This window comes from Equus caballus, chromosome 15 (genome assembly GCF_041296265.1).
Source record: "Equus caballus isolate H_3958 breed thoroughbred chromosome 15, TB-T2T, whole genome shotgun sequence".
Lineage (NCBI taxonomy): Eukaryota > Metazoa > Chordata > Mammalia > Perissodactyla > Equidae > Equus > Equus caballus.
Window position 1 is genome coordinate 30,936,571 of NC_091698.1, and position 16,440 is coordinate 30,953,010.

Consider the following 16,440-nt stretch of genomic DNA (forward strand, 5'->3'; position numbering starts at 1 on the left):
GTGCCTCCGCACAGTGATAGTATCTGGTTGCAGCTTCTACCTGCTGCCACTGGGTGGGGGTCAAGAGCTGTGTATTCTGAGCCTGCCGCGATCCATGGCTTGCTGCTCACACTGCTGCTTTTCTATCTGTGCAGGTGCTCTGGCTGACCAGCTGAGCTGGAGCACCGGGCAGGGGGAGGGGCACTTTATTTCACCTAGGTGATCCCAGGGGCATTCTCACTTTGCCCTCGCTGTCTGCTCTCCTGTGGTGCTAGCTTGATGAAGACACCCCCGTAATAGCTTAGTCACCCCTGTGTGGGGCTTTCCCTCTGGCTGTGAGGGAACTTGGAGAACAAGGTGTTCCTGCCAAGGGCTGTCCCTCCCCTGCTCCTCTCAGAGCCACGTGGTCCGGAGCCCAGGGTCACTGCTGTTCAGGGAGGGAGAGGAGATTCCCCTTACCTCCTTCCACTTCCTCTGGGGGGTCCAGCACCTCCATCTTCAGACGTATGGCTGTGTGGGTCTCTCAGATGTCTTTTGTGTTACGTGACTGTGGTTTGTTGGTGTATGAATGTCCTTTTTGTTGTATCTTAGGGGCGAGAGTCTAAGGGAAGAGCTCACTCTACCATGATGCTGACGTCACTCCTGGGGGGTAGTTTCCTGATACCTTTATTTCTAATATGGAAATTAGTCTTCTTTAAGCTTTCTGCTTCTGTTGAGGTCTGTTTTACTAACCTGCTTTTTATCCATGTCGTCTTGGTTTCTTAGAGGTATGCAAAGCAGACACAAGATTTTAAAATATTGTTTCAGTGGTTTTTGTCGCCCTTGTCATTTCTTACTCAATATTTGTGGGTGTCTCCCCACCACCTTTTTTTTCTCTTGATTAGGTTAAGTAGTGGGTATTTGTTGTTGGTTTGTTTTTTTATTAAGAACTGAGAATTTTATTTGTTAATTTGAACCTTTTTCTGTATTCTACCTCATTAGTTTCAGGTTTTATCTTTATTATAATTTCTTTACCTGTGCTTTTCTTTTGGTTTATTTCTTTTCTTCAGCTTTTGAGTTAAGAACTTAATTCATTTATTTTCATTCTTTCATTTTTATTGTCAGTGTTTGTGAATCCTTATAAGTTCTGATGTATAGATTTCATTTTTTTCCCAAATTTTTGTATTTCGGATTTGTATTTCTCCTTTCACCAAGTAGTATACTATATTTTAAACATCAGAAGACAGAATTTCATTTAGTCTGTCTACATGCACATTCTTGGTTTACCTTCCGCCCAGTCTCAGTCATTACTGGTTTGCCTGATAGTAGGGCTGAGCCTCAGAGAAATTACGGCTTTTACCAAGTCTGGTAAGGGATGAGTGGCATTCTTTGTGGGCATGAGACTAGCTGAGCACTAGGTTTATTGCCTGCATAACTTAATTTCTTAAGATATTGCTTTTCATATTTGATCTCCTTCCTCATTCTTCCTGCCTCCCCTGTGGTGTGGGGATAGATGGAAAACACATCATTTATTCTTTATTGAACTCTCTTTTTGTTGAAAACAGGTGTTGAGAGAAAAAAGAATTCCTCCCTGGATGGAGGTGGCCCTCATCCCCATGACAGGAAAACCAAGTCTGTACCCAGGATTGTTCCTTTTCACCACCCCGTGTAGACTGGTACGGCCTGTGCAGAACTTGGAGTTGGGCAGAGAAGAGCTAATTGGAACCATGGAACAGGTACATAGCGTATGTGTGATTGGTGGGTGTATGTGCTTGTATAGTTACAACTTTTAGAGACTTAGTAACTGTTAGTTTTTTAAAGTGTTAATTGTTTAATAACAATTAGGCATTTGAAAGAAAGTCAAACTTATTTTCTGCCTCCTCTGTGACCAGCATGAAAGAAGCAGTTTTCAGGTGTCACCGCACTCCACTTGCACATCGAACCAGGGAGAGGGTTGGTCATCACATCACCCACCTTTCCCGTCCTGCCCAGCTCCCAAAGCTCCTTTGCACCTGGCTCTGCCTCAGATGATGAGGTTGAAACATTCCTTTAGACTCACTCACAGTCTTTGCCTATATCTTTGCAGTTGCAAAACTGTAGGCTTTATGCTACTTAAAAATTTCTTTCTTCTTATCCCCCTTCACAACTGGACCAGAGTAGATTTCGAATGAACTATGGAAAGCGAGTGGTAGTTCTTACTGGAGGCTTCCTTGTGCTTCGCAGTGGACCCCTTCAGTGTTCCTGATGCTGGGTGGGGAAGGTTTTCTTTCAAGTCTTTGAGTACTAAACTGAGAGATGGTAGAGTTACTGTGTTTGCAGTCAGTTAGCAGTCAGGGTGCCTTGAACTTCCTCATCCTTCCTCTTCTCCAGATCTTCATGAACATTGCTATCTTCGAGGATGAGGTTTTTGCTGGAGTTACCACCCACCAGGAACTCTTCCCTCACAGCCTGCTGAGTGTGATTGCCAACTTCATCCCTTTCTCCGATCACAACCAGAGTCCTCGGAACATGTACCAGTGCCAGATGGGTAAGATGGAGCAGAGGTGGTGGACCCATTTATAGGAGAAAAGCGCTTGTAACTTTCTTTATTTTGAAATAATTTCAAACTCAGAGAAAAGTTGCAAGAATGGTACAAAGAAATCCCATAAATCCTTTTCTTACATTCTGTTAAAAATTTTGCCCCATTTGTACTGTTTTCCATTTGAAGATAAGTTGCAGACATGATGCTTCTTGACACCTAGATATTTCGATGTGTGTTTCCTAACAACAAGGATGTTCACTTACATAACCAAAGACAATTATTAAAATCAGGAACTTTAGCATCAATATTATTATACTATTTTATAGTCCATATTCAAATTTTGACCAGTTGTCCCAAAAATATGGTTTATGGCAATTTTTTTTTTCTGTGTAGCACCTAGTCCAAGATCACAAATACATTGCATTTAGTTGTCATGTCTTTTTAGTCCTTTGAGTTAGAACAGATTTTTAGCCTGTCTTTTTCTGACATTGACATTTTTGAGGGAAAAGGTCATTTATTTTGTAGACTTCCATTGATTTGGGTTTGTCTGAGATCTTGCGATGCAGTTTTGGAAGACTGCGAGCCGCTATAGTCAGCCGTAACGTTATCGCTTCCAGTGCTCTTGATTCCTGCCTGACGATTCAAGTTTCCATTGACTGTAATTTCCTTTCAGCCTGAAAAACTGTCCTTAGCATTTGTTTTAGCTGCAGGTTGTTGGCTACAAATTCTCTTAGTTTTTATTTCTCTGAAAATGTCTTTATGTTATCTTGACTTGAAGGAACTGAATATACAATTCTGATTTGATAATTATTTCTTGTCTGCACTTAAAAGATGTATACTGTCTCTTCTCGGTCTCTGTTATTTCTAATTAGAAGTGAGCGGTTATGTGTGTTGCTGTTTGCCTGGATATAACGTATTATTTTTCCTCTGTCCTTAAGAGTTTCTTTTCAGTTTTGGTTTGTAGCAGATTGACCATAATATGCCTAGATATGATGTTCTTCATGTTTGTCTTCGTTGGGGTTTGCTGGTCTTCTTAAATCTGTAACAAATATTTTTAACCAAATTTGTAAAGTTTTCTGCCATCATTTCTAGAAATATTGCTTCTGCCTCATTCCCTTTCTCCTCTCTTTCTGAGATTTCAGTTATATATCATGTATGTTAAAACTAATTTGTCCCGTAAGCCATTTGGTTTCTGTTCTTTTTTTTCCCATCTTTTTTCTCTTCCTCAGATTGGATCATTTTTATCGATCTCTAATCACGTTCACCAACTTTTCATTCTATATCAGATATTGAATTTTTATGCCTAGAATTTTAATTTGTTTCTTTTTTATAGTTTCTGTTTTCTCTGAGATTATCTTCATTGTGAACATATTTTCTTTTCCCTTTTTAGCATAGTTTTAATAGGTGTTTTAAAAGCATCATCTGCTAATTCCAACATCTGGGTCATCTCAAGATCAGCCTCCATTGATTGCATTTTTTCTTGAGTATAGGTCATGTTTTCCTGTTTCTTCGTATGTATAGTGATACTGGATTGTATCGTGGACATTGTAAACGATACGTTTTAAAGATTGTGGATTTGATTTATGTTCCTCTGAAGAGGATTTAACTGGTAGATGACTTAGCTGAACTCAGCAACTGAAGTACATTCTTTTAGCCTTAGGTGAGCTGCTTGGATCTCTCCCACACATGCATAGTTCAGAAGTCCACCAAAGATTTGGACTCAGTTCATCTGCAGAATTTAAGGCTCTCCCTTTGTGGTTCTCTGCTTTCTGAAATTTCCCCTCTTACTTTCCAGTTGTTGTGTTTTGATCTCTGTTCCTTGGTTCTTCAGGCCAGTAAGACTGTGGGTTTCTCTCTGAATTGTAGCCACTACGCTGAACTGGGCCATCACGCAAAACAAAAATAATAATAAAAGCTTTAAAAACTGAAAAAGCTGGAAACGTACCCAGTTTAGTTCTTGTCTAAATGTGAATCCTCTCTAGTTTCTGACTGCTTTTTAGTTACTCTCCAGTGCTTTCAGGTAGTGTATGTATAAGGATGTGATTGGTTTTTGTTTCGTATTTTTCTGGATCACGTGTTGAGGGTGGTCTTGCAGGAGTAGCCCTCTATCAGTAGAAGCTGGAAGTCTCTTTTTCTCTCTTTTAAAAAAATTCCACTATGTATATTATTTTATATTTATAAATACATATATTTTAGTTTTTAAAATCATTTTGTTTTGAATTGGTTCTCTGTAGTGTAAAATAGTACAAAGAAGAGTCTTAACCTACCCCCCGTACCCCACTACCCAGAATTAACAAATATTGACATTTTGCTCTGTATGTGTGTATGAGAGAAAGTAATCTAATAATAATAGTTACTGCCCCCTTTCCACTCCTTCACTCCCCCGGTAGTACTATCTTACAGTTTGTTTATATCCTTTGCATCCTCTTTGTATGCCTTTATTACATTACACATGTCTATAAACTAGGTATAGAATTGTTTGGGATGTGTTACAAATGTACATAAATCATATCATATTAAAGGTCATTCTGTACTTTTTCCCCACTCAGCATTGTTTTCATGGTCTGGTCAGGTCACATTGATACATTTAGGTCTCCTTCATTGTCATGCTATGTATTAGTCTGTAGTAAGTATAACCACCATGATTGTCTTATTCATTCTGCTATGGTGAATATTTAGTTGTTTCCAATTTTAAATATCACCTTTTTAATCAAGGGGAAGAAACAAAGTGCTAAAGTGTTTTTTTCCCTTTGTAGGTAAGCAAACTATGGGCTTTCCACTTCTTACTTATCGAGACCGATCAGATAATAAACTGTATCGTCTTCAGACTCCACAAAGCCCTTTAGTGAGACCATACATGTATGATTATTATGACATGGATAACTATCCAATTGGGACGAATGCTATTGTTGCTGTTATTTCCTACACTGGCTATGATATGGAAGATGCCATGGTAAGTTTTACCAAGAGATGTAGTTCCATTCTGTTTAATCTTTAACTTTTTTGTTTACTGTGAGATCACTGAAGGAATATTTCTGTGTCCGAGTGCCTAGTATTTGGCATGTGAGTTCTGTTAGATGGTCAATTCCTGGTCTACGTTGAAAGTGGCAAGCCTTGAAGGATGTTTACTAAGACTCAGATATGCATGTGTCGTGCATGTTTGAGTGCATAGGATGAATAGATGTTAAATGAATGTAAAGTAGTCTTGGATAGATCTACCTTCTCTTTTTATGGTTTTAAGCCATTTATGTGTGTGTAGGTTTTAATAGTTATGTGATTTGGAGAATATTGATGGAGTTTTAAAATCAAATGCCAGTTATCCTAAACCAAGTATTATAATTCTAACACATTTTATTTTGAAAATCCTCATTTGGCCCCTTACATTAACAATTCTTTGACCTTGTAGATTGTAAATAAGGCCTCTTGGGAACGAGGCTTTGCCCATGGAAGTGTCTACAAGTCTGAGTTCATAGATCTCTCTGAAAAAATTAAACAAGGAGATGACAGTCTGGTGTTTGGAGTCAAACCTGGTGACCCACGGATTGTGCAGAAGTTAGACGACGATGGCTTGCCATTTATTGGAGCACAACTGCAGTATGGAGATCCGTATTACAGCTACCTGAACCTCAACACTGGAGAGAGCTTTGTGATGTACTACAAGTAAGTTTGGATACCCACTGCTGTTTTTAAAGGCTACTTCTCAGTGGAATTGCTGGAGGTCAGTGGAAGTTATAGCAGGAGAATTCTTGGAGAAAATTTAAGTGGTAGCTCACTTGTTGGCTCAGTCTGAGTTGGCACGTCTGAAATGAGACAAAGTTCTGTGTCTATTGTACTGCCATGGTTTTTTTTTTTTCTTTGCTGATGAAGATTTTCCCTGAGCTAACATCCACTGCCAGTCTTCCTCTTTTTGTATGTGAGGTGCCACCACAGCAGGGTCACTAACACACGAGTGGTGTAGGTCCACACCCGGAACCAAACCCAGGCTGCCAAAGCAGAGCACGCTGAACTTAACCACTAGGCCACCTTAGGAGTGGCCCTGGTTTTTCTACTTGTTGTCAGTCTGTTACAGTTAGTGAGAGTTATTTGTGATTTGTCTTAAAACTATATTATTCAAACTTGATCATCACTCTCATACATGTTGTTAGGAGTGTTTCCTAGCTAAAACGTTGAGTTCATTATGCCTCTTATTAAGAATAAGAGCATAAATAACTTTATTTAACTGTGGCCCTTATAGTTTTCTTTCAGTGTTGGTTTTCCATAGTAGGTCCATAGGTTCATACTAGTTTTCAGTTGCCTCTGTTGCTCGTGTTCTTTCAGAGGAACAGAGTTCTGTAGTGAACATAATCCGCAGCCCTATTCGTAAATTCTGTTAGGGGTACCAACTCTATTTGTATTGGAGAATAGAGGTAAGGATAAGTTTTGCAAACATTCTTTATGAAGCACTAATTATATCAATAAAACTTATGTATCTCTGTAAGTTTAAGCAAATAATTTGGCTTTTTGTGTGGTTTATTTTTTCCTAGGAGTAAAGAAAATTGTATTGTGGATAACATCAAAGTGTGCAGTAACGACACTGGAAGTGGAAAATTCAAGTGTATTTGCATCACAATGAGAGTCCCTCGGAACCCAACCATCGGAGATAAATTTGCCAGTCGTCATGGGCAAAAAGGCATCTTGAGCAGATTGTGGCCAGCTGAGGACATGCCCTTTACTGAGAGTGGGATGGTCCCAGACATTCTCTTCAATCCTCATGGTTTTCCATCCCGAATGACCATCGGTATGTTAATCGAGAGTATGGCAGGGAAGTCTGCAGCTTTGCATGGTCTCTGCCATGATGCTACACCCTTCATCTTTTCAGAGGAGAACTCGGCCTTAGAATACTTTGGTGAGATGTTAAAGGCTGCTGGCTACAACTTCTATGGCACCGAGAGGTTGTATAGTGGCATCAGTGGGGTAGAACTGGAAGCAGACATTTTCATAGGTGTGGTTTATTATCAACGCCTGCGCCACATGGTCTCAGACAAATTCCAGGTTAGAACAACAGGAGCCAGAGACAAAGTCACTAACCAGCCTATTGGGGGAAGAAATGTCCAGGGTGGAATCCGTTTTGGGGAAATGGAACGGGATGCTCTTTTAGCTCATGGTACCTCTTTTCTCCTTCATGACCGCCTCTTCAACTGTTCTGATCGATCGGTAGCCCACGTGTGTGTGAAGTGTGGTAGTTTACTGTCTCCTCTGTTGGAGAAGCCACCCCCTTCGTGGTCTGCCATGCGCAACAGAAAATACAACTGTACTCTGTGTAATCGCAGTGACACTATCGACACTGTTTCTGTGCCTTACGTTTTTCGGTATTTTGTAGCTGAGCTGGCAGCTATGAACATCAAAGTGAAACTGGATGTCATTTAACTTGATGCTGGCTTTTTGGGTTAGCAGAACTATCAGATTAAAACAAAATGTAACTTTGGTTCAGTGAAGATACTAGGTTACTCTGGGTTTTTTTCAAGGGTGTGAGAACTCTCAACCAAGACCTAGCAACCAAGATTTCAAGGTTTCCAAGTCTCTCTGGTATAATAACTACCAAAGTTGATTTTCAATATATTTGTTCAAAAATTCCACAAGTGTCTTCTTAAAAAATGGTACATTGTTAAATAGAAGGGTACACAGGGAAAAGTCTTTCCAACCCAAGCTTCTCTGTGTCCTTTCAGCAGGCAGTGACTGTCAAATGTTCATTTGTCCATCTGGAGCGGAGTGGTCCAATGTAATGCAAGCCATATATGTAATTTTATATTTTCCTATATCCACATTAAAGTGAAGAAAAAAGATAGAAATATTTTTAACAGCTTTATTGAAGTCTAATTGTTTACAAAAACTGCACATATTTAATATATACAATTTGATGGATATGATCATATGCATATGCCTGTGAAACGATCACTACAATCGGGAATAAACGTTACCTCCAAAAGTTTCCTTGTGCCCCTTTGGGTTGTGTTTTTTTTGTTTTTGGCAAGAACACTGAACTTGACATCTACCCTCTTACAAATTTTTAAGTGTGCAATACAGTGTTGTTAACTATCGATAACAAGGTTGTACAGCAGTTCTCTAGAATTTACTCATCATGTCTAAGTGGAACGTTAGACCCATTGAACAGCAACTCCCCATTTCCCTCTCCCACCAGCCCCTGGTGACATCATTCTACATTGTTTCTATGAGTTTGACTGTTTTAATGCTTCATGTAAGTGAGATAACTCAGTGTTTGTCCTCTGTGACTGGCTTGTTTCACTTAATGTCTTCCAGGTTCACGCATGTTGTTGCGTATGTCAGAATTTCATTCTTTTTTAAGGCTAAATAATATTCCTGTTGCATGCATGTATACCACATTTTCTTTATCCATCATCTCTTAATGAACATTTAGGTTGTTTCTATATCTTAGAAATAATGTTAATACTGTATTTTATTTAATGTAATATAGCCAAAATGCCATTTCAACATGTAATGAATATTAAAAATTTATTGAGATATGGTACCTTCTTTTTTCACACTAAATCTCTAAAATCCAGTTGCTGTTCTTTTCTGTGTACAGTACTTCACTGTATGGCTGTATTGTCCCCTGCTGATGGATATTTGGGCTGTTCCATTCTCTGGCCATTATAAACAGTGTTGGCAGCAAATAACCTTGTGTGCACTTGAGCAAGTGTAAGATGCTTTTTGATGTTAAAAACTTTCCTAAGATGATTCTTTCCTGAGTCTGGCTTTAGGTGTCTATCACTAATTATAAGGCAAATAGGGCCAGACTGAGAAAAACCTATCCATTCAAGCTATATCCTGGCTTTGTTTCATGAAACCCTTGAAAAAAATAAGGAAAAATACCTTGAATCTATTAGCTGATCCTTGCCCTACCATTAGTAGAATCCCAACTAGACTTTCCCATCTCATTCCAGCCTTTCTACCTCACAATCCCATAGCTGAGGTCTATTCAAGTCTCTCCAGGTTTTATTTAGCAGCACTAAAAATGGTAAAAAAAACAAACAAAAACTTCTATTTTCAATTATAGATTCACAACTAAGAAATTGACATTGGGACAATTCACAGAGCTTGGTCACAATTCCCCAGTTTTACTGCACTCATATATGTGTGTGTCGTTCTGTTCAGTTTTATCACGTGTAGATTGATGTAACCACCAAAATAATCAAGATACAGAACTGTCCCATCACCACGAGGCTCAGCTGTCCCCATCCCACCCCCTACTTTAACCCCTGACAGCCACTAATCCTCTCCATCTCTATTGTTATTTCAAGAATATTATGTAAATGGAATCAAATAGTACGTGGCCTTTTGAGATTGGCCTTTTCCACTCAACATAATTTGCTTAGATCCGTCCAAGTTGTTACATGTATCAATCAATGGTTTATTCCTTCTTATTGCTACATAGTACTCTGTGGTATGGGTGTGCCACAGCGTAACCACTCGCCTGTTGAAGGAAATTTTGGTTTTCAGTTTTTGGTGTTTAAATGAAGCTGCTCTGAACAATCATGTACAGACTTTTTTTGTGAACATTTTAATTTCTCTGGACAAATGTCCAAGAATGAGATTGCTGGCTCATATGGTGGTTGCATGTGTAGTTTTAGAAGGGACTGCCAAAATGTTTTCCAAAGTGGCTGTACCATTTTACATTCCCACCAGCAACGTATGAGTGATTCATTTCCTCCACATCCTGACCAGCATTTGGTGGTGTCACTATTTTTCATTTAGCCATTCTGATAGGTGTGTTAGTGATACCCATTGGGGGTTTTTTCCTTTGTTTTTTGAGGGTTTTTTTGGTGAGGAAGATTGGCCCTGAGCTAACATCTGTTGCCAATGTCCCTCTGTTTTCTATGTGGGACACTACCACAGCACAGCTTGATAAGCAGTGTGTAGGTCTGCGCCTGGGATCTGAACCTGCAAACCCTGGGCCACCAAAGTGGAGGGTGCAAACTTAACCACTACACCGCCATGCTCGTCCCCTATTGTGGTTTTACTTTGCACTTCTCTAAAGGCTGATGAGGTTGAACATCATTTCATGTGCTTATTTGCCATCTGTATATCCTCAGTAAAATGTTCATGTCTTTTGCTCATTTTCTAATTGGATTGTCTTCTTAACTGCAGAATTTTGAGACTTCATTATATATTCTAGATATAAGGTCTTTGTCACATAAGCATTCTGCAAATACTGCCTCCCAGTCTGTAGCTTATCTTTTCATCTTCACATGTCTTTTTCAGAGCAAAATATTTTAATTTTGATAGAGCCCAATTTATCATTTGGAGTTTTGGTGGGTCATGCTTTTGGCATCATGTCTAAGAACTCTTCACCAAGCCCAAAGAATTTTCTCATATGCTATCTTCTAAAGGTTTTATACATTAATACTTTACATTTAAATCTATGATCCATTCATCCATTTTGAGTTAATTTATGTATAGTTTTGAGGGTTAGATCAAGATTTGCTTTTCCTGTGGAAAATTTGTTGAGAGCTAACATCTGTGCCAGTCTTCCTCTATGTTGTATGTGGGACACTGCCACAGCATGGCTTATGAGTGGTGTAGGTCTGCACTGGGGAACTGACCCCACTGAAGTGGAGTGTGCTGAACTTAACTACTATGCCACGAGGCCAGCCCCAAGATTCATTTGTTTGCTTATGGATATCCAATTGCTCAGGCGCCATTGTTTGAAGGCTCTCCTGTCTCCACTGAATTAATTTTGCACCTTTGTCAAAAATTAGTTGGCCACACCTGTGTGGAGCTAGTTTATTTCATTTTATCTCCTTTGTTGGCTTATTACCCCTACTTCTACATTTTCATTTTAGTTGTGTCCTTTAAAATTTCTAGTGTACATCTTTAGATCTGTCCCACCTTGCTTTCACACAGTATTACATCCCTTCACACATAGTGTAAGAACTTTGCAACAATATACACTTCCCCCTCTCTTGGCTTTTGTGCTATTTCTATCAGTCATTTTACTTCTAAGTATGTGATGAACCCCATAATACATTATTACTTTTGCCTTAAGGATTCAATTACCTTTTAAAGAGATTTATAAAATAAGAGTTTAATATTTAGCATCATATCTGGCGATCTTTATTTTACGTACCAGCTTTCCACCTCGTATCATTTTCCTTCAGTCTGAAGGGCCTGCTTCAATGTCTTGCAGTGTTCTTAAGCTTTCTCATGTGAGAGGAGAGCAGCCATGAGGGCTAACCGTGCCTCACTGCAGAGGCAGTGTCTCTGCTCCATGCCAGTGAGGTTTCCCCACTGCTGGTGAGAACACGGACAACTGTGAGCTCCAGCGATTGTCCCACCTGGCTTTTCTGGTGCTTCTCCCCCTGCCCTCCAGTAGTTTGCTCAGAGGCGTGCTGTGAGCTGAAGGCTGGAGGGGACCCTCTGCAGAGCTCTGTAGTTCTCTCAGTGCATCTCTACTCTCGGGTACTTGCCTCAGGAACTCTAGCTGCCTTGGCCTCCCCTTGTTTTTATATGCCTTGTGAGCTGAGAATGGTTTTTACATTTTTAAATGGTTGGAAAAAATCAAAAGAATAATATTCATGACACACGAAAGTGATATAAAATTCAAATTCCAGTGTCCATAAGTAAAGTTTTATTGTGGAGACAAATGAAAATAGGACATGCCAAAATTTATGGGCCACAGTAAAAGCAGTTCTAAAAGGGAAGTTTATAGCAATACAGGCTTACATCTACAAGTAAGAGAAATCTCAAACAATCTAACAGTGCACCTAAAGGAACTGGAAAAAGGAGAACAAAGCCCAAAATCAGTAGAAGGAAGGAAATAATAAAAATCAGAGCAGAAATAAATGAAATAGAGACTTTAAAAACCAGAAAAAGAAATCAATAAAACTAAGAGCTGCTTCTTTGAAAAGATAAACAAAATTGACAACCTTTAGCTAGACTCACCCAGAAAAAAGAGAAGGTTCAAATAAATAAAATCAGAAATGAAAAATGAGAATTACAACAGACACCTCAGAAGTAAGAAAGATTGTAAGAGAACACTACGAAAAGCATACACCAACAAATTGGATAATCTAGAAGAAATGGATAAATTTTAAAATAATACAACTTTTCAAAACTGAGTCAAGAAGAAATAGAGAATTTGAATAGACCAATTACCAGTAAGGAGATGGAAACAGTAATCAAAAACATCCTAAAAAATAAGAACCCAGGACCAGATGGCTTCCCTGGTGAATTCTACCAAACGTTCAAAGAAGACTTAATACCCATCCTTCTCAAACTCTTCCAAAAAACTGAAGAGGAGGGGAAGGTTCCTAACTCGTTCTACAAAACCAATATTATCCTGATGCCAAAACCAGACAAAGACAACACAAAAAAAGAAAACTACAGGCCAATATCACTAATGAACATCGATGCAAAAATCCTCAACAAAATACTAGCAAATCGAATACAACAATACATTAAAAAGATCATACATCATGATCAAGTGGGTTTCATTCCAGGAATGCAGGGATGGTTCAACATCCGCAAATCTATCAACGTGATACACCACATTAACAAAATGAAGAATAAAAATCACATGATCATCTCAATAGATGCCAAGAAAGCATTTGACAAGATACAGCATCCATTTATGATAAAAATTCTAAATAAAATGGGGATAGAAGGAAAATACCTCAACATAATAACGGCCATATGACAAACCCACAGCAAATATCATTCTCAATGGAGAAAAACTGAAAGCTATCCCTCTAAAAACGGGAACCAGACAAGGATGCCCACTCTTGCCACTCCTACTTAACATATTATTGGAAGTCCTAGCCAGAGCAATCAGGCAAGAAAAGGAAATAAAAGGGGTCAAAACTGGGAAGGAAGAAGTGAAACTGTCACTATTTTCAGATGACATGATTTTATATATAGAAAACCTTAAAGAATACACCAAAAACCTTTTAGAAATAATAAGTGAATATGGTAAAGTTGCAGGATACAAAATCAACATACAAAAATTAGTTGCATTTCGGATCGGTAGCGGGAGCGGAGAGCGGACCCCAGAGAGCCCTGAGCAGCCCCACCGCCGCCGCCGGCCTAGTTACCATCCCACCCCGGGAGGAGCCGCAGCTGCCGCAGCCGGCCCCAGTCACCATCACCGCAACCATGAACAGCGAGGCCGAGACCCAGCAGCCGCCCGCCGCCCCCGCCCTCAGCGCTGCCGACACCAAGCCCGGCACCACGGGCAGCGTTGCAGGGAGCTGCGGCCCGGGCGGCCTCACATCGGCGGCGCCTGCCAGCGGGGACAAGAAGGTCATCGCAACAAAGGTTTTGGGAACAGTAAAATGGCTCAATGTAAGAAACGGATATGGTTTCATCAACAGGAATGACACCAAGGAAGATGTATTTGTACACCAGACTGCCATAAAGAAGAATAACCCCAGGAAGTACCTTCGCAGTGTAGGAGATGGAGAGACTGTGGAGTTTGATGTTGTTGAAGGAGAAAAGGGTGCGGAGGCAGCAAATGTTACAGGTCCTGGTGGAGTTCCAGTGCAAGGAGTAAATATGCAGCAGACCGTAACCATTATAGACGCTATCCACGTCGCAGGGGTCCTCCACGCAGTTACCAGCAGAATTACCAGAATAGTGAGAGTCGGGGAAAGAATGAGGGATCGGAGAGCGCTCCCGAAGGCCAGGCCCAACAGCGCCGGCCCTACCGCAGGCGACGGTTCCCACCTTACTACATGCGGAGACCCTATGGGCGTCGACCACAGTATTCCAACCCTCCTGTGCAAGGAGAAGTGATGGAGGGTGCTGACAACCAGGGTGCAGGAGAACAAGGTAGACCAGTGAGGCAGAATATGTATCGGGGTTATAGACCACGATTCCGCAGGGGCCCTCCTCGCCAAAGACAGCCTAGAGAGGATGGCAATGAAGAAGATAAGGAAAATCAAGGAGATGAGACCCAAGGTCAGCAGCCACCTCAACGTCGGTACCGCTGCAACTTCAATTACCGACGCAGACGCCCAGAAAACCCTAAACCACAAGATGGCAAAGAGACAAAAGCAGCCGATCCACCAGCTGAGAATTCGTCCGCTCCCGAGGCTGAGCAGGGCGGGGCTGAGTAAATGCCGGCTTACCATCTCTACCATCATCCGGTTTAGTCATCCAACAAGAAGAAATGAATATGAAATTCCAGCAATAAGAAATGAACAAAAGATTGGAGCTGAAGACCTTAAGTGCTTGCTTTTTGCCTGTTGACCAGATAACTAGAACTATCTGCATTATCTATGCAGCATGGGGTTTTTATTATTTTTACCTAAAGATGTCTCTTTTTGGTAATGACAAACGTGTTTTTTTTTTAAAAAAAAAAAAAGCCTGGTTTTTCTCAATACACCTTTAAAGGTTTTTAAATTGTTTCATATCTGGTCAAGTTGAGATTTTTAAGAACCTCATTTTTAATTTGTAATAAAAGTTTACAACTTGATTTTTTCAAAAAAGTCAACAAACTCCAAGCACCTGTTAATAAAGGTCTTAAATAAAAAAAAAAAATTAGTTGCATTTCTATATACCAACAACGAAGTAGCAGAAAAAGAAATTAATAATACAATCCCATTTACAATTGCAACAAAAAGAATAAAACACCTAGGAATAAACTTAATCAAAGAGGTGAAAGACCTATACACTGAAAACTATAAAACATTGCTGAAGGAAATTGAAGATACAAAGAAATGGAAAGCTAGTCTGTGCTCTTGGATTGGAAGAATTAACAGTTAAAATGTCCATACTTCCTAAAGCAACCTACAGATTCAATGCAATCTCCATCAAAATTCCAACATTTTTCACAGAAATAAAACAAGGAATCCTAAAATTTATATGGAACAACAAAAGACCTCAAATAGCCAAAAGAATCCTGAGAAAAAAGAACAAAGCTGGAGGTATCACACTCCCTGATTTCAAAATATACTACAAAGCTAGAGTTATCAAAGCAGCATGGTACTGGCACAAAAACAGACACAGAGATCAATAGAACAGAATTGAGAACCCAGAAATAAACCCACACATTTATGGACAGCTAATTTTCAACAAGAGAGCCAAGAACATACAATGGAGAAAGGAAAGTCTCTTCAGTAAATGGTGTTGGGAAAACTGGACCACAACATGCAAAAGAATGAAAGCAGACCATTATCTTACACCATACACAAAAATTAAAATGGATTAAAGACTTGAAGGTAAGACCTGGTTTCATGGTTTCAACCGTGAAACTTCTAGGAGAAAGTATAGGCAGTACGCTCTTCAATATTGGTCTTAGCAGAATATTTTCAAGTACCATGTCTGACTGGGTAAGGGAAACAATAGAAAAACAAATGGAACTACATCACACTAAAAATCTTCTGCACAGCAAAGGAAACCATCAACAAAATGAAAAGGCAACCTAACATTTGAGAGAAAATATTTGCAAACCATATATCTGATAAGGGGTTAATATCCAAAATATGTAAAGAACTCACACATCTCAACAACAACAAAACTAACATTCCAATTAAAAAATGGGCAAAAGATCTGAACAGAGATTTCTCCAAAGAAGACATAATGATGGCCAATAGGCACTTGAAAAGATGTCGAACATCATTAACTATCAGGGAAATGCAAATCAAAAGTACAATGAGATATCATCTCACGCCCATCAGAATGGCTATAATTAACATGACAGGAAACAACAAGTGTCAGAGAGGATGTAGAGAGAAGGGAACTCTCATACACTGCTGGTGGGAGTGCAAACTGGTGCAGCCACTATGGAAAACAGTATGGAGATTCCTCAAAAAATTAAGACTAGAACTACCATACAATCCAGTTATTCCACTGCTGGGTATTTGTCCAAAGAACATCAAAACATGAATGTGTAAAGATACTTGCACCCCTATGTTCACTGCAACATTATTCACAATAGCCAAGACTTGGAAGCAACCTGGGTGCCC

The 16,440-nt window shown here is 39.7% G+C and overlaps 1 protein-coding gene and 1 pseudogene across 1 annotated transcript in view; both read left to right on the plus strand.

The window, feature by feature from the left end:
• The window catches only part of POLR1B (RNA polymerase I subunit B), a 30,329-nt gene extending 21,885 nt beyond the window's left edge, over nt 1-8,444 (plus strand). Inside the window, exons 11-15 of the mRNA XM_001495461.7 lie at nt 1,524-1,694; nt 2,329-2,485; nt 5,236-5,432; nt 5,886-6,139; nt 7,003-8,444. Of these exons, the coding sequence (XP_001495511.1) occupies nt 1,524-1,694; nt 2,329-2,485; nt 5,236-5,432; nt 5,886-6,139; nt 7,003-7,885 (1,662 nt within the window). The 3' untranslated portion in view covers nt 7,886-8,444. The remainder of the gene's footprint in view (nt 1-1,523; nt 1,695-2,328; nt 2,486-5,235; nt 5,433-5,885; nt 6,140-7,002) is intronic.
• A 5,047-nt stretch (nt 8,445-13,491) lies between these two features.
• On the plus strand, nt 13,492-15,013 carry LOC100052175 (Y-box-binding protein 1 pseudogene; annotated as a pseudogene).
• The last annotated feature ends 1,427 nt before the right edge of the window (nt 15,014-16,440 follow it).